General features: G+C 39.8%; 2 protein-coding genes across 6 annotated transcripts in view; both read right to left on the reverse strand.

Annotated features, from left to right (window-relative positions):
• LOC111266038 (E3 ubiquitin-protein ligase RNF14) overlaps nucleotides 1-258 on the reverse strand; it is a 6,309-nt gene extending 6,051 nt beyond the window's left edge. Inside the window, exon 1 of the mRNA XM_022843152.2 lies at nucleotides 244-258. The gene's annotated coding sequence lies outside the window, so the exon portion shown is untranslated. The remainder of the gene's footprint in view (nucleotides 1-243) is intronic.
• Nucleotides 259-5,012: 4,754 nt separating this feature from the next.
• Calx (sodium/calcium exchanger 3) overlaps nucleotides 5,013-18,242 on the reverse strand; it is an 86,367-nt gene continuing 73,137 nt past the window's right edge. For all 5 annotated transcript variants that reach the window (XM_022843180.2, XM_022843177.2, XM_086970774.1 and 2 more), the window contains 4 exons: nucleotides 12,764-12,890; nucleotides 12,317-12,490; nucleotides 11,603-11,888; nucleotides 5,013-9,724 (listed from right to left, as the gene is read on the reverse strand). In XM_022843180.2, coding sequence (XP_022698915.1) covers nucleotides 9,484-9,724; nucleotides 11,603-11,888; nucleotides 12,317-12,490; nucleotides 12,764-12,890 — 828 coding nt within the window. In that variant the 3' untranslated portion in view covers nucleotides 5,013-9,483. The remainder of the gene's footprint in view (nucleotides 9,725-11,602; nucleotides 11,889-12,316; nucleotides 12,491-12,763; nucleotides 12,891-18,242) is intronic.

Below are 18,242 nucleotides of genomic sequence, written 5' to 3' on the forward strand. Positions count from 1 at the left end.
GACCAACTTTCATGTTTATTCATTAAAAAATTTATTAATGCTTTGCCTGCTCTCGCTCTAATGCCCAATAAACGTTGTAGCGCAATAGCAGACAATGAAACAAGGTAGTAACGTATCCAACTAAGTTTCGAAATATTGTGGTGCGTTATCTGTCTTATGCATTTGTAAAATAGACAGAACTGGGTAAATAGAAGAAAAATTGGGTAAGGAAACCTAAGTGAAACAGTAGTGAGAAGAACTTACCATGGGCAAAGTCTATGCGCAGTTGAAGCTTCTCCCCTTATTTATCAGCCAGATCCGAAGTTTAGACTGGCTCTGGCTGAGGACAGCAGCAAATACGATGACTTGGCTTGCGTTCAAGAGGGTAGTCCTTGAACAGAAGCAGGCGGTACCGGAGAAAACTACTCAATTTCAAACGGCACAAGCAGAAAAAAAGATCTAGACGGCCCAAGATAGAAACAAATCCAAGGCGATGATAAGATCTGCAATGGGCGTAGAAGATAAAGAAGAAGCTAGACTAGGCGTTGATCATCCCACAGAAATTCTAACTACCGGAGCACCAATTTACACTAATGGTTTCGATTAAAATATTACAGATGAACTGCAATTGCAATCAATTTACCCATGCTATACTGGATTAGATATCGAAGGAGAACTTCGCGCACCCTTGTAAGCGAACCGAACATAGCACTAATAAGTGACAGGTAGGATTAGGATGCAGATATGCACAGAAGCACAGGAGCAATCAAGGATTTTCGTGGATACAGCAGGGAAGATCGGCAGCAGGGAGTATATTCCTACTATATTACGCCGAACTGCACGCTGGAAAAGTAGAAATCTTATCTAGATGCCCTTATGGTTTCAATCTGCAACGCACTACATCTAAATAAGGCCCTCCTTGAAGGACTAGACGGCTTTGGATAATCTGTAGCCGGTAGACAGAGCGGGAAGTTAACGTTTCATTGGGAAGAGCAGAAATCGCTTATAGATTTTATCATCTGCAGCGAGAAAATAGGGATAACCACGGGATGGCAAGTACTCAGCGACGAAAAAGCCCGAGTTATTATCTTTAATATAAAGATTTATATAGATAAATATAAGGGCTTATAATAATAATAAAATAAACTTGTGATTGCTACGAATATACTTCGCCCACGAGCCCCGCTCAAAGCTTGATTCGTACTACGGAGCATAAACGTTCTGAAAGACGCTTTAAGCAAAATAATTAAAGAAAATAGCATTCCGAAGAGCACTGAGTATTTACACTGCATCCCTGATACGGGATGCAATTCGCCAAGCGATTCGGTCCATCACTCCACCACTCAAAAGGAAGAATGCAGGAATTGCTAGCAGATTAGAAGAGTAGTCAAAAAAAGCTAGACACGACGTGGAAAAAGCTTGAAGCTCGTTTACCCCTTGCCGACAATGTAGAACGAAACTTAAGCGCGTTATAAGCGAAAGCAAAAACGCTGTTAGGAAAATCACCCTATAGAGCTCCAGATGTATAGAGAAAATCTTACAAAATGGTCAACGGAGGCAGAAATCAGAAGAGATCAAACTGGGCATGCCGGAAAGTTAGAAAGTCCGCATAAAGAAAAACTATTTCCCCAATGCAAGGAGTCTGGACCAAGAGCAGCGGACCCAGAGAACGAGGCACCAGCGGTCACGGCAGTCGAAATACTTTGGCAGTAGAGCGAATCAAGAAATTTCTGGGGATAGTGGCCACAAAGACTGAGCACCGAGTTTCGTGGCCAGTCGTCTAAAGACAGAAGTGCTATTCATCCGAACGGCAAACGGTAAGTTGAAGCCAATCTGTCTGATATACTCTTTGGTCAAGGGCTTCAAAGCAATCATTGCGGACAAGTTACAACGATTAGCTGAGGAGCATGAATTAAGGTCCTCTACACAGTCTGGATTCCGCAAGTGGCGGCGATATGTAGGGCGGTAGCCAGGGCCGAACTCAAACATGGCTCGATTTGCCGACGCCGAGAACTATTCAAAACACTACTCTTTGAAGTCAACAATAGCTTCAACATAGAGAATGTAGTAGTACAACATAAAAAATAGTAGAAAATGATACTTGGAACGATGACTAAGAAAGCTCCACTACCCTACCTCGTGCGCGTAATATCTAATTACCTAACAGAAAGAGTTAAAAACTAGTAAAGAGATCATACTGCCAACAATAGTGAAAGTCCCTAAGACTGCATATTAGGTCTTCTATAAAATGTAGCCTACGGTGATGTCCTAGGACCGCAAGCTCTTTCAAGCGGATTAGAGCATTTGATGTATATAGTCGGCTTCTACTGATCCTTACAGTGGAGGAAAAACGGTGTGGAGATCGGGCTATACACCAATAATCTCGGAATAAATGACGAAAAGTGGACTGGAGCTTGCCCCGGAGAGCAGTTTTCTCACAAGAAGGAAACGTGTGTGAGAAATCAATCTCAATCTAATGAGCAAATAGGTTAATATAGTGAAAGGTGCTAGATATCTTAGCATACACCTGAATAAAGGATTCAGAGGATTACTCTACGTTAGGACAGGTGGATCGAAAGCTAGTAAAATGGAGAACGCTATACCTAGGATCCTCCCTTTATATATAGGTAAAGGGGTAAGCAGGCTTCTAATGTCGGTCGCCGAGTTAATAACGTTCTTCGGTTACCCAATTTAGTTCGGATTGTCTACAGGTTTTAAAACGAGCAGAAAGCTTTTTAGTAAGACACAAAAGACGGCTGCACTGCGAACTTCTCAAGCAGATAGGACAGTCCGGACGGTCCTTGTCTCGCCGAAACACCCCTGTGGGACTTGAAAGTTGAAGAGAGGAAGCAACTATCAAATAGCAGTCCCAAAGGCTTCAAGGATGCTAAGCGTAAAAGATAAAGGCGTTACGTACCAGCCGGAAATTCGGAAACTGGAGTCCGTGACTTGATCCCAAATATCGAACGAGGGCTAGGACGCCTCAAAAGAGAGGCACGTTTACGGATCACTACACGCCATTGGAATTTTCAGCTTCGTCTCTATAGGATTGGAAATGGGTCATTCGAAATATGGGTTTACTGCGACCAAAGAGAAAAGATGACTTTGCTCACACCTCTCGGACCTACCTCACTTTCGAGGCTGAAAGGACAAGAAATAAGGTCTTGACCAAGTGAAACCGAGACGGTTCCCTTTCAGGACAAAGTACCTCCTTGAGCTGCTGAAAATAGATCAAGGTGAAACTCGTGAAGTTCATGTACGTCACCACCGGGTGGTGGGAATTCGAAGCGATCACATCCAAAGAAGTTCTGAAGGAGAAAGGGTGCTTCGGTGGCAGCGAAGAAAAAATTATTTTCCAATGTTGCGGACGAAGCAGACGACGCGATCCTTTGAAAGTACACAAATGTCGCCTGCGAGAGTGATTACGACAAATTTTAGGAGCTGACTTGGTATGCACACTTGCAACCTAGTACATTGAAGAAGGAATTCCGATAAAATAACTTCGATCGATTTTTTTATATGAACAGACATTGTATATATGAGACTCCTCCTACCTGCCGTCATAGGGAGCCCGTATGTGTGAGCTACAATTGTGTACAATTTTGTAAGTCATCGTTTACCGCTAATTTCGAATTTAAGACAATCATCGGCTTAGAATAGCTATTTTGCTCTTGCCTAGTGCAATCGATTTAGACCGTAAAGAGAACAACGGTTATTCGACTTTATAGGGTTATGTTTGAGCCATATTTTGGTTCAGTTAACAATCCTCATCGCGCGTTCTTTTTCATAATTCATACGTACCGAATCGATGAAACCTGAAAAGAAGACAAATTCGGTCTACTTAGGATATTATATAGTCTCTTCGCTTGCGTTAATTTATACCTGAATTATAATTATGAAAGAAAGACACAGCACAAAAAAGAATTTACCAAGGTTTTTTCGATGTGTCATTATTATATTTATGTTTTTCGGACCGGATCATCTAGTTCCTTCATTCACAAAGTATCTAGAAAGGGGTTTGTTTAAGGTTACAGCAGAGTTTTGATATACAGCCTTGCCTGGACAAAATCTATCAATGGAAGTTCGGCGAACGGTGGTGACGCTGCCCAGTGACCAGGTTACTGATGAAGATGATGTAGTCGCTTTTTGCATTTATCATGATGGGATCATTAAATATAATGATTGTCGTAATATTAAAATGGTAGTTGCAGCTAAATTAGAATAATTACATGAAAAGGAATTCTAGTAGTTTTTTAAAACGATACATGTACTCGTAGATCTAAAAATTATTTCATATAATACATATCGATAAGGACGCTGTACAGGATAAAGCAAACGCCCCACCAATAATTAGCGGCCTAAAAATGATACGAGCGAAAAAAAACAAGCCTTTCGTTTTTTTTAACTTGACATCTTTGTTAGCTGCTACATATTGCTATTTGTTAATCCGTTTTCTCTTTTTCGCTAATAATTAGTATTGGCGCTGCAGATGTTCGTTTGGCTTTCGGTTGACCATGAAGGGCAAGAGTGGCGTATTTGTTTGTTCGCCTTTATAGGCCACCTTACGTAATTGTTTTATTTTTACTTTTACGATCGGTCCAGCTGGTCCATGACGAACACGATAATAACAGAGATTACTGTCAGTTACCCTAAAAATATATTATTACTGACTATAGTAATTAGATGACAACAATAGTTATTGTGATTTCATTGTTAAGTACATCGTTCCTAAAACTAAAAATAGATTAAAATGGTTTGACGGTTCGGTACTAGACTCGAACGAATGGCTAAACATATTGTAGTAGAAGGCACGCATCATATTCATGTAGATCAAAATAACGAGCAACTATATAATAATCAACTTACTAAATCTTGCTCGATCTAACCTAAGCGTTTGTAGGTAAATTCGTTAAGAGAGAGGTAAAAACAATATGAACTGTCCAACTAGATAGCCCTATTCCCCCAAAAAAGAATGAATATTGTTCCTGGCCACAAGTTATATTAGGGCTAGCAATGAGATATCTCTGTAAAAATATATTCCTCTGGTGTTATGATCGATTTATTTTAGGAACCGGCTTCACGTAATAACATCGTCAACATTTTTTGGCGCCACGTATAGGAGACTAGATGTACGTGGATATCGGTCCTTGTTAGCACCTGCCTTCTTCGACGAATAACTTAATAATAACGACGTTTATAGGAACTTAGCGTTACTTATAACAGTACGAATGTATTGTATTTGTTAACTAGACAATCAACTTTCTTCGTTGTAATCCACGTACTGTATCGTTGCCGTTTAGTAACTCTCTTTCGATATTATTAACTTATCATATAATTACCATCGTCATTATTAACATAATGAATAACAGAGCTGAACTGCGATTTTTTTTGTTTTTATTCCTGTGCGATCGCCCGTACATATTAACTTGTTTGTCATTTTATAGCTACTATCATTATACGAAATACGATTAATTACTTATTTTAGTAAATATCATTCGCGGACCAAGGCCTGTCGTTGATTCAATCGGCTATTGTAATAATGATCATGATTTTTTTTTTTTTTGTTTTATTTGCTTCGAGTCGTAATCTACGCTATCCTTTCTCACCAGCGTGCTGGTGCATGTGACACTTCCTTTTTTTTTTTTCATCTATTTATACTTACACTATGCATGATAATATGTATATTGTATTTAACACATTAGATCTTTATCTCGCCTCTGATCGACGCAAATTAGTAATTCGAACAATTATAAATCTATGATTTGTTACTGTTGTTTTCTTTGTTCATATTAAATGCATCAGATGAGAATTGTGGCTCTTCGATATATGTACCTATAACTGTATCTATAATATATCTATTACTGTCTATCGCTAACTATCAGTTTGTATATCCACTACAGTTGACATTCTTTCGTGTTTACGGCACACGTTTAAAGCCAGGGCAGCAAGCTTGTGCAGCGTCCGATGCTGCGACCTGTCTTCACCCTACAAAAAATATTCAAATTGTAAATCCTAACGGTTCGATAATATATCTGTAAACTCTTGTCTTTCGTCGTTTGTAGATGATGGCGCATGGTTTCGTAATGGTAAAAGCCTTCGCCGAACTATACCTCGTGATCAATCGTCTATAGTTCACGACTAGTCGGGGTAGCATTGTTGACGTTCACGTTAACTACCTCGAAGTAAGATGTTGGACTTTGGTAGTATTAATAATTAAACGGCCGACAGGGTCAGAGGAAATCATGACGGGAAATGCGGTCTAGTAATAGGAAATAGCTTGAACGGAAAATGCATGATGATGGAGAGCGGTCCAATGATAAGTTGCATGAATAGTCCAAACATGAGCTTCGCTACTAATGGTTTGACGGTGGTGAGCGATCAATATGGTCGACGCGGTTCCTAACAAGAAAAAGGGTAAATATTGTGCTTTTTTTTTTTTTTTTTTCCAACAGCGCTTGTACAGCAACACGACACGGCACCGCTTCGTCTCGGGTGAACTTTTATTTGTTAAGTTATTATTATTGTTGTTATTGGCTGTTTCAGCTGTTTCTGTCTACGTCATTAGTTATAGTGTCATGGCATATCCTTTTAACCATTATTCTATCATTATATTAGCAGTCTCATCAACATTTTCTTCTGTTTAGTTTATGTACATAATTATACCTATCATATCAATATTTGCTATGGGGGACCAGTAGGTTCGCGCACAACAACCGTACCGTTTGGCGTCGCAGACATCATTGTATTGGCTCAGACAACTTTCTTCACCGCGGAACATTAATGTTGACACTTTTGCTATAAAAAGGACTATTTGTGTTGGCCTCGTAGATGGCTATTGAGAAAGTGCAAGGGTTATTGTTCTAGCCCATTCATGTCGAGATTGAAATAATTTTGTAGGTAGCCGACCATTGCGTGATTGCACCCATTCACAGCTGTAACCATTCGATTATGGGGCGAAGGAATCGCGAGAAGCTGACCTTTTCAAAACAAACTTAGTTTGCTGCCTTTCGTCTTCGTGTTTCAATCTCTTGAAAATTTATTAGTTCGCAATCCACTGCTTTTTGCAGCGTCCAATTCGAAAACGACCACACTACTCTTTATGTAGCGTGGTCTTTTTGTTGTCCCCGCACCAGTTGAATAACCTTGTATATGTTCTTAGTACAATTAACCACATTTGACCCCGGATGCTTACATATGTATTAATGTAACGAAGCGTCTACACGTTTGGTTGGACGAAAATACCTTATGGTATAGTGTTTTCGGAATCATTTTCAATAGTTGTTCCTTGCATGGCCATACCTCATTCTCCGGTTGTTGTGGAAGGCGCGAGCACAATGTCGCATAAGCGGTTGGCATTTCTCCACTGACTTTTTAGGTGGAAGAGCGATTTTTGGATTGTCTGTTAATGATCATCAAATGCCAAGAAGGACGCACAAAGAACGTCGGGAACGAACATGGACACTTAGACACCTACACGTTTTTCTAACAACTACCTGGATAGTTCTGTATAAATTATGCATTTCAGGTCTTTCTTTGTTAGGTCAGCGTTTCTATTGTACAGTTGCAGTAACAAGTACTCAGACTGCTTCGCTTAGCCGTTTATGCCTGTAGTCGTACGCAAACCTTTCAGTATTCTCTTAAATTAGGCCTACTCCCTGGTTTGTTTGTTTCTTTCTTTGATGACCATTTCAATGTCGCTGTAGGATAATACATGTGCTACTGACATCGTTGGTCATCCTTTGACCGCCTATTTTAATGTTTCGGTACAAGCGACTGCCGCTACTCCTCGCCAGCTCGGCTTCAATTTTTTTGAATTACAATACACAACTAGCTTCGGAGCTAACCTTTTGTTCGTAGCGGGCGCGTTTTTAGGACCGTATCGCATACAGCTAACTCGTGAAAGCAAAAAGGCCTATTCAAAATTTTACTATATTGTTCTTCGGGTTGCAAAGAAAAAGAAAAGACCTTTTATGGCGTACTTTGTCCCATAAAAGGCGACGTATATAGTTTTTCGATGGCACGGTAAAGTCAAGAAAATCAACCATGTTTCTGCTGATGGGCCATTTTACTAGAAGGTGGTGCCCGAAAAATTGATGGTACCTGCGTTGATACGGACCGTTGTAATCCGAATTATTAACATCAAATATAACTCGATCCATCTTGGGATTTTGCAGTTTTGCATGAATTTCAACGGATGGACATTGTTGTCATTGTTACTGTTGTCGAAAGAGTGGATCAGACATTCGGTCGTCGCCACAGGTGCCGACTAATCAGGAACGAAGTTCTTAACTAAACGTTGTGGCTTCTTACTGCCGTCTTCTAAAGGTGGTTAGCACACGCTCATAAACTACGACTAGACAGTGTTAGAGACACTCGTATTAAAGTAACATCGAAATGGTTTTGGCACACATCGCCAACATGTGGTTCTCCTTATTGATACAGCCAGTTCGGTTACGCAGGACACCGGGCTACGGTTGATTCTTTCCTGCGTCCCTCGCTCTTGTTTCCAGAAGACATCGAACAAGAGTGATGATCGAGGTGGAATTTCGAAGCGGAACTTGCTAGTCCGGCTTAGGGTGGATGTTTCACTTCTGTTGCTACGACTAGGAACGATGTGTGTGTCCTGTAATCACTCTGTACTCGCAAATATACTATTAATCAAAGGCCAGTATATCTTGTACTCACCAATCAAGTTCTGGTGCAACAGGTACGGTTTCTAGTCCTATGATGGAGTTTTGCTTTTCCTCCACCTTCCCTTTCGTTGTATCTGATGCATTTATGTCTATGTATAGATCCGCGCTCGTATGCGTAATAAGTATAGGTTGCAATAATTGTCAAAGCAGGTCCCATTGCCCCTGTTGTCATGTTCATGTTTTAATGTTCTATGCTGTTGTTCTATTTTAGATTTTTAGACATTTTTTCCAGAGAGCGTCGAACATAAGATCGGACATTGCTCCATCTCCTTACCGGCTCCTCAGTGGCTCAAAACTACGCATTTCCCGTGTGTGGATAATCGATAATAATGGTAACAGGAGTAGCATATATGTTGAGTGAGAGAGAGCACTCATCAGGTCGTCGTATCTTCTTAGTTTAATTTTATCTACAGAGTGATATCAATCAAAGTATGCCTGCGGGCAAGGTTATCTGCAGTTAGCAACTGTCAGCTATTAGCCACTGGTTTGCCGGTGGGCAACGAAGTTTTACGTTTGACGTGCGAGTGATCTTTCCGATCGAATCGATTCGTTTTGAGGGGTTTACTCTTTGCGTGCACGTGTTAGCCTAACATAACCTATTTCGTTTGTATCTTCGCGAATTATTGCTGGAAGTTGCCAGTTCCGTTATTTGCATATACGAACAGATCTTATCGTGTTGCTGTTTCTAGCAATAGTAATATTATGTACTCACTGTTTGTTTCGAAACACCAATATTAATCGCAATGGCTCTGTTATTAAGTGGTACATTTGGTATTGAACCATAGCAGTAGCTCGCAGAATTTAACAAAATTTAAAATCCTTTGACAATCCCGTACGCCTCAAGGGTGCTCATCAGGACGTAGAAACCCCATAGGCTAGCGAACAACACCGTAGTTGGTAGTTTATACCGCATCGCGCCACCGAGCTCTCCGCCGACCTCAGGCCGTCGGCGGAGAAGCAAGACCACGCAGGCCACTGCAGCACAGATGCAAAACAAAGTCAGAGAATAGGCCAAGTTGCCTGGATGAACTCTAAAAGTTGTACCATTTTTCCTGTAACCAAAAATATAGTCGTAATGAGAAAATGGGAAAATATTGACTTGCTTATTCTACTAACGTAAGGTTGTTTCCGCGATTATTGTTATTATTACATGTACGTCCTAGGGGTGGTGATGGTAGTAAGTGACTATCGTAACTTAGGGGCACATCTTTATCATATGATATTAATAATTTCACGTAAATTGTCATTGCATTCGTTCTAGCTTCGTTCCGGCGATGTCGGTTTTGTTTAGAGGGCAGATCTAACAGAGGGCCCACGTTTGCAGGTAATGGGCTAGGTATAATACTTAACTGGCAGTCAGGTTCCCGCTGTTAACTTTATCGGTAAAAAAAACAAATTATTTACCTATAGTGCGTATTCACCGTAAAAAAAAAAAGTTGATTTTGTTGATTTTAACCGAAGTGGACATAAACTATTTCGTACGCAGACCTTTAAAATGTGGCTATCTAATCGAAGACACAAAAGAAACCAATTTAAGTTTCTGCGCTTGTCTCATAAATTCGTCATTTTACGACTTCCGGCTGAAAATCAATTGCGTATGGGGTTCATGTTCGGCTGACTTGGAAGGTTGACCTATGGAATATGATTGCTACCGTTCGGTTGTACCAGCGACTTTTGCTTCTTGCGAAAGAGCTTAGGCTGATTTGCTCGTGAGGTCATGAGGAATTTAGGTTTGAACAAAAAACCTGATCTTCCTGTAAACGTGGATCCTACAAAGTAATGAACTGCTTTACAAGACTTGTAAACTTGACGGAAAGCTCATAGCTGTTTATTATCAAACAACCTTATGAGTATGCCCCTCATATTTCTATACCTTTAGAATAGCATTAACATAAAACCTTTTTTATTTAGATTTGACAAACCAAAATTAAATCGCTTTTATCTGACGCTTTGATCGATATTGTGGTTATCTTAACTGACGTCCATAATCGAGCAGCAATGAATCCATAGTCGGCTGACACACGAATAGTTTGTCATAGTTGTAGTAAATAAAGCCTATATTAGGAACGAATATTGTCACAAAACAACACAATGTCAGAGACGAAACTTTTTGGTTGATTTAACTTTGACTAAAAATATAGTACCACTAGATTTGCTATAGCGGAGGTGACTTGCTTGTGGCTATTTTTTCGTGTAAGTTAAATTTTTGGCGCTGCCCGGTGTAACCATATGACGCCATCTGAGGCAATTACGATTTGTATATAATATACTCTCTTTAATAATTAAACATTTTTCTTGGGAGGTTTCTAGAAAAAGCGAAGGATGACTCTCTCTTGTATATTAGTTTTGCAGGTGTTTTCTTCAGGGAACTAGCTTTTCCAAAAAACCAACAGAACTGCTCTATAGTGTGCCGGAAAGAAGCGCATCACTTTATCTAATTAGGAACGAAAGCCTACACTGATACTGACCACCGTATTCCTTCGTTCGAAGCTCGTAAATAAACTACCGCCTATTAGCAATCGTTAGGAATGAGTCCCGATGTATGTTCTAGAGTACTTAAACAACAAAAGGTGTTTAAGATATTCAACCTGTTCGTCTGTATATATATATAACGCTTAGTCTGTACCCTCGTGAGGCCACCACAATAGAATACAAGAACATGATTACGGGGAAGTACAGGTGATCGAATATATCAATTACTTACGCTTATAGCCTTTAAATATATTAGCCTAGTTTAAAAATGGTGTCATCTGAGCAAAGGTTTTCACTTTCGTTAAGGTTATCTTTGCATGTCTTAGAAACTCAACATGTCACATACAATGCGATTTAGAAATAATCTATAGGTGCCAATGTACGATAGTCTAAAACAATACTACTCCAAGACAATATATGATATAGAAGCGTGTGAATAGGCTAACGAAACATCTTACCAATGGACAAGGGCAGCGAGTGACCACGCAATGCCAATGCCGAGAAATACGTTGACCGCATTCGAGCCGGTCACGTTACCGATGGATGAATCGGCATATTTGTCGTTAATAGCGGCCACTTTGGAAGCGAACGTGTCGGGTATAGACGTGCCAAGAGCTACAAATGTGATGGCCGTTACCGAATCCGCGAGGCCAATCGTACAGCCAAAGTGCGAGGCGAGATCGCCGACAAATGCGGTTAGTACGCCGATCATAAGAATCGACACGGTGAAGCACGCCCAACCGCCTAAAAAATAAAGGCACAATGAAATGAAAAAAAGATGAGATTGAGTCACCAGACTGTTTACAGAAAACGCCAGAAGGGTCACGAATAAATCATTCCGCACTACTAATAAGGACAAAATGGCTACTGTTCCCGAACATGTTTTAGAAGTTTTCCGTTACGATAAAGTTACAAAGGTACTTAGTTCTTATACGAACGGTGCTGTAGGAAGGTAAGTACGTTTGGAACAGTTTTAATGTGAAATCTACAGGGAAGCGAAAATATCAATTTGACTCTAAGCGAGTCGTAGAGAATCCGAATCCGTACAATTGTTGCAGTGCGATTAGAAATTGTATAAAACGCGTTCTGTAGTTTTAATGGAACATCCGTATAGAGTATTCGTTTCTTTTAGAAATCGTCAATGACTCTACAGGCGGGCAATAAATACTCACCCACGTAGTCGGTAGGTGGTACGAAGGCGAAGATGAACTTCCAGAAGACGGTAATGAAGTGGAATACGTAATCGGAGCATGTGGGTAGATTAGCCAGCGAATCTTTTGAACGAGCCCCTGAGCTCTTTCCGCCGATCCCACTTCCAACCAGGCTACCGATCTCCTCCTCGTCACCTATCAATTAAATTGCACAAGCGAAAATATAAACACAGTGTAAAGGGATGTTATCAATACACGAAATAAAGCAAACAAACAAAAAAAAAATGAGGAAACAATATTGAATCATCCAGTCGACAATAGCTCTGATTATGGTTTCACTAAAACACAATAACACAATAGCGACTATCGGATCAGGTAAGCCGATAAGTGAAATCATATTAGGTACATTGTTTTGTGCAGTTGAAAACTACCGACAATTTTTTTTGCTTTTTCGGAAAATAATCGTACCCTCTTCATCATCATCGCCTTCGTCATCGGCCATCACTTTAAACGCCTCGATGAACTGGTCCTTCCACGACGAGGTGCCAATCAGAAGTGAAGACTGAGTCTTCTGGAACAGTTTGTCCACCGTACTCTGAAGAAAAAACATTGTCGACAAACGACGTAACCATGGATTAGGTCAAAGTGTTACCGAATCGAAATACGCAAGCGGCATTAACACCACATATAGAGTCTCGCGGCTATTGGCCTATCTACAAGGCAACTCAAAATATCCATGTTTTTCGTATAGTTATATGATGGAATTCTATTAAGTAGTCCTTATTTATTGTCCTTATCTATCAAGTAAAATTGTCGGGTAACAATTTCAATTGGTGAATCGGTCGTTTTTCAGATGCAAAAGATGGATCTAATCTACTCTATACACACCTATGTTTTTTTTAGTATAAGGAGATCTTTTCCTTCTACATCATTAATTTACAATCGGCATCCGTAGTAGACAGGTGTAAGGTCAAATAAACTCGGTCACGTCAAAAATACTTTTATTAAGTGAAGCGAACATATATATCCAAGCGTCGTAATAACCAATACGTGCATATTGAGCCTAAATACAAATAGACGCTATCGGGAATTAAGCATTTAAACAAAAATCACCCCTACAATGGACTAATGACAATGAACTTTGAAACTTTAAGTCAAAGATAACTTATCTAAGGACTCATATACACCGAGGTCACGGCTTCGGCGTTGTTTGTTCTACCTTTTTTTTCTACATGCATTTAAATGGCTAGGTATTTTATCCCTTTTATTAGTTTAATGGTGAGTGTCTATAAAGTACTATGCGAAATATGATATATACAATAGGGGCCGCATTTCTGTCAATTCTCACATAGATCGCTACCTTTATGAAGCAGACACTTCGCTTTATCTTTGAGACTAGTAACCAAGATCAAATATGGATAGTCACTTTATGAGGATACAAAACGAGTGTGGGTTACCCTTGGATACTGAGTGAAAAGCTTAGCCGCTCAGATCTAAAAACGGGCTCTAAAGTTAGTAAGAATGTATCAACCGAAGATCGCTACGTATCGAAAATGTGGCCCCTTACCGGTTCGAGCCGCTCACCATAGACGTTTGCAGAGTATCGTAGATCATGTAGGCATTGTCTGAACATTTAGTTGTCACTTCTAATATGTGGCAGGAAAATTTTTGACCACGATTTCATTTTAACTGACTCTAAAGTGTAGCGTAATTAAAAGACTCACAACAGTCTACCTCTGAAAAAGCAGTACATCAGTTTAGAAATCATCACCGGCATACTTCGAAGAGCCTCCAAAGGACATCTAAGCATCGTGATAAACGGCCGTGTTGTTGACTTTACTGAAAACTTTGAAATTGCATTTGTCAATCTACACGTCCGTCACCATTAACCTTTACTGAGGAGGCTAAATGTTGATAAATGTATCAGCTCGCCTAACATGTCCAGTATGGAATAGAGCATTGTATTACGGTACGATATTTTATACATATCATACCGTAATACAATACAAACATGTCTATAGTGATGCAAATTTTATGATCTATTAAAAATGCTTATGTATGATTGGTTCTTCTACTCCATGAAGGGACAGTTCATTCAGGCTGGTTTTGACGTGTTTACCTCTACACAGGCTCGATAAACAGGCTTCTCTAGGTCTGGCAAAGCTTCCGCCCGCTTGATCGCAGCTAAATAGACCATTCTGTAAGAGCGTTTAAGAGGCCTAGAGGATAAGGCGAATAGACGCTTTAAGGAAAAGTCATGTCTGACGGGGAAAAGCCCGCACTACGTGGGATGGTCAATGTGTGCAGGGACCTACATGGCGAGAGCCTTGCAGGTTTCGCATGCGCACGGTTTTCGCGTCCGTTGAATTCTTAGGCGAGACTAACAGCTTGTTGGCTCTAGCTATACAATTTTAGAAGGCTCCGCTCTTCAAAGAAGAGGTGTCTACCCAACTAGGACAACCAACACTGACTGCTACAATAAGTGCGCTCTTTGACACAACTCGAGCCTTTCTTTTATTATAGATAAAAGGTCTAGAAGCGTACTTGTTATATAAGTGTATCACGGTCATGGCTCGGCTTCACCGACTAAACGAATACCCTTTAGTATCCATTGCCCCGTAAAAACCTTGAGGACATTTTGAGCTACAAAATAAAATGCCAGAGTTTATGTTGACCTATTCATGAATAGGTGCAGAACTTCATTTGGTCCTTAACTCGTATTTATGTGGAAATAAAAAAAAAAATATGTGAAAAAAGGTTTACACGCACATCACGTCTGTTTTCACGATAGAATATGTATGTATGCACACATAGATTTCATGGAAAATGGAAATCTTGTGTGATATCCCTGTACGTGCTCTATCACAGTAATATTGTCGTTATGTGCCTCAATCAAGTCTAAAATATCTAAACTTAGAAATCTCCATATGTATCGCCTAGACAACACCGTACTTTTTGAGCATTTGTTAATAAACGAAAATACATTGCTGACTTAGTTGAGTCCTAGCATACTCGCTTTGCGGATTTGGGCAAACAAGACCAGCTATAGAATAGCCGTTAATCAAATATCGGTTGGGAGAATACAGTGGAACAAGGATTCACTATTAAGACATATTCAAAAGTCGTTTTGTAGGTAGCGTGTTCATCAGCACTTCAGAAGACGTGTCGCTTTTGATTTTCAATATACTTAGATCAATCTTTGAAGTTCCGTCGGCTGCAAAACCGCTGATAATATGTACCTAAAATTTAGAAGGTAACACTTCGTTGGCCTTCAACTGATTAACAAATCTAAGTAGGTCAGGGCGGGTCAAATTATCTACGTGACCGGGTGCTTGCTCTCTTTAAACCTATCGCACCTGTTAGGCTGTAAGTCCCGCCCCTCTGAGGCAGAATCTCAATAGATGAACAGTCAGAGGAGTAACCCAAATGTTAGACAACTAGCTACAAGTAAAGCTGAAATTGTCTCTTTTTATCGGAGCGTAGAACCTTTGTTTATAGGAGCCTTTGTCTAGAACCGAACTCTGATGTGACTTTAGCGTGATGTACGTGACTAAATACATGAGCCTATAATTAATGACATCGTCAGCTAGATTCGTTACTCAATGCTCGTGTCGGAACAGCTTCTCGAAAATCGGCCGGCACCTCTTTTAAGTCCACCTCGGCTAGAATACCTGACATTGATATCTCTATAACTAGAGTAGGAACGGAAAAATATACCGTGCTGTCTTCTACAACGTGAACCGTATTGATTGAAATCGTCCTTAGTTTAAGTAAACACCAAGCGCTTAGCCTAACTGCGATATTTAACTTAGTAACTTGATTTAGAACACAATGCACTAACGAACCGCATACACGGTAACAACATCAGAGCGGCAACGAGCGCTCCTAGCCGGTACGCGTATCAAACTCCGTTAGGCAAAAGCTCTGCGTCGGGAGCTTCATTCTTACACAGTAACACATATGCTGCCTATTCAATCAGCTGAAACAAAGTGATTACAGTACAAAGCACAAATGAAAGAGATAGATGGAGGGCACTACGTGCAGTATGTTCAGCGTCCAACGCGAAGCACAGTAGTTATGGACACCGAACAAAGTTTCGAACACTATCCTTTTAGTAGCGTCGCGAGGCTTGTCAGGGTTAATCGCATGCTTTGGAGGTCTGCCTCAATAAGACATTCAAGGCAAGGTCGAATTGTGACTGGGCAGTGTGCTGTGTACAAAAGCACGATAAAAGCAACGGCAACAATTATAGGACGACGATTGCATGAAGGCAAATGGCAAGAACCTAGATACAAAACAACTTGTAAATGCAGTAACAACAGATGGAAAGAACTTTTTGGACAACAGGAAAATATTAAAACTCATTTGTACCATTAAAAACGTCTACCACTTTAAACGATATATCGCTTAAAATACGAAAAAAAAAAATCAATAAGGAGAATCTCTTAACGAATAGCTCGAATATGAGTCAGTTCTTAAAATGCGCTTGGCTCTGTTTTGAAGCCTTAAAGATGATCGGGCTTAACCAGTAGTCCTTCATACAAAATAACACGGTTCTGGTGCTCAAAAAAATTTCGCATTAGGTAACGTATCATTTTCACAGATCTAAGCCATTAAACTCAAAATCTGGACTGTGATAAATACTTAGATAGACGCAGCATTTTACCTATGGGCACGTACGTACCTATTATCGCAATGTTTAGATCGGATATGGGGTACAAGCAGACCTTTAAGCCTTCGGCTTAAGCCTTCATCTTAGCTTAAACCTTAAAAAACATCACGCCTTGGGCTAACTCTAGCTCATTGTAGAACAATTATTTATTGATTGGGAGGCGAATTGGAATAACAATCTATGAAATAAAATTTATTGTACGAAAATTACGTGTTGATTAGTTTTATTTGTGTATCATTTGTTATTGCATCAACCCTTTTAAATTTAGCTAACCGCTGATACCTAATCGCGTAAACTGGCCGAAATATTTAATTCATATATAATTTAGGTTTCCGCCATAAAACGATAAGGCTGATCCAGTCTGCAAGGCCTGTCCAAACAGCTATGTCATCTCTGTGTTAAATTGTTGTAGATGTAGCCAAGCATTAAACTTGAGCGTAACTTATGATCAAATTTGCGAAGTTCTTCTGTAAGAGCAGCCATGGGAACTTTCTGAAACAGCTTCTTCTATACGTTCTCCCTAGAGTGCTATGGGTGCTGTCTTCGGACACAAATGCTGATTGAGCTCACATAGCTAAATTCGGTGAATAAGGAAAAGCTTGCATCGTGTAAATAGAAACCATGCGTGGCATATAGAGTTGTCCTGTATTTAACCTAGGGGAAATCAACTTAATTATTAATTTAAGTTTTGTTAGGTAGAATTATCTAAATTCAACCAAGTAATTGATTGGAACCACGAGGAGCGTGAGTCGTGTCGCAGCTCTTTATCTTAAGCTTAATATGCAATGCGAGAAAATAACTAAGAACGTACATTAGACGGAATGTTTTGAAAGCTGGCGATTTTTTTCTATGAAATAGCTTTAGTTAATCACCAGGTAAAACCTAACAGAACTATTCGCGAATTTATGTACCGTGTTTCGTGACGACTGTGACCTTATTGCGTACAACACAATATGTACCACAAAATATGTACCACAAAAGTACCATCTCTGCCCACGAGAAGCAAATTAACGTCAATTCATAGCACTGCTTTTCAATTTTATTTATGATTGTGATTTGAATTGTTACCGTAGCAGCAATCACATACACAAAATCACCCATATATGTATACGAATATGGGTATATAAAAATGGATCTAATTTTTTTCAAAAGAGAGCCTAGAGGAACGATGCTTCAAGATTTACGAACTATTGCTTCTGCTATGAACTACTACCGCTATTGCGATTTATAAGTTACGCACATTTATTCTGAAGGGCATAAAAAACAGCAGATATG

This window comes from Varroa jacobsoni, unplaced genomic scaffold (assembly GCF_002532875.2).
Source record: "Varroa jacobsoni isolate VJ856 unplaced genomic scaffold, vjacob_1.0 scaffold_1047, whole genome shotgun sequence".
NCBI classification, from domain to species: Eukaryota; Metazoa; Arthropoda; class Arachnida; order Mesostigmata; family Varroidae; genus Varroa; species Varroa jacobsoni.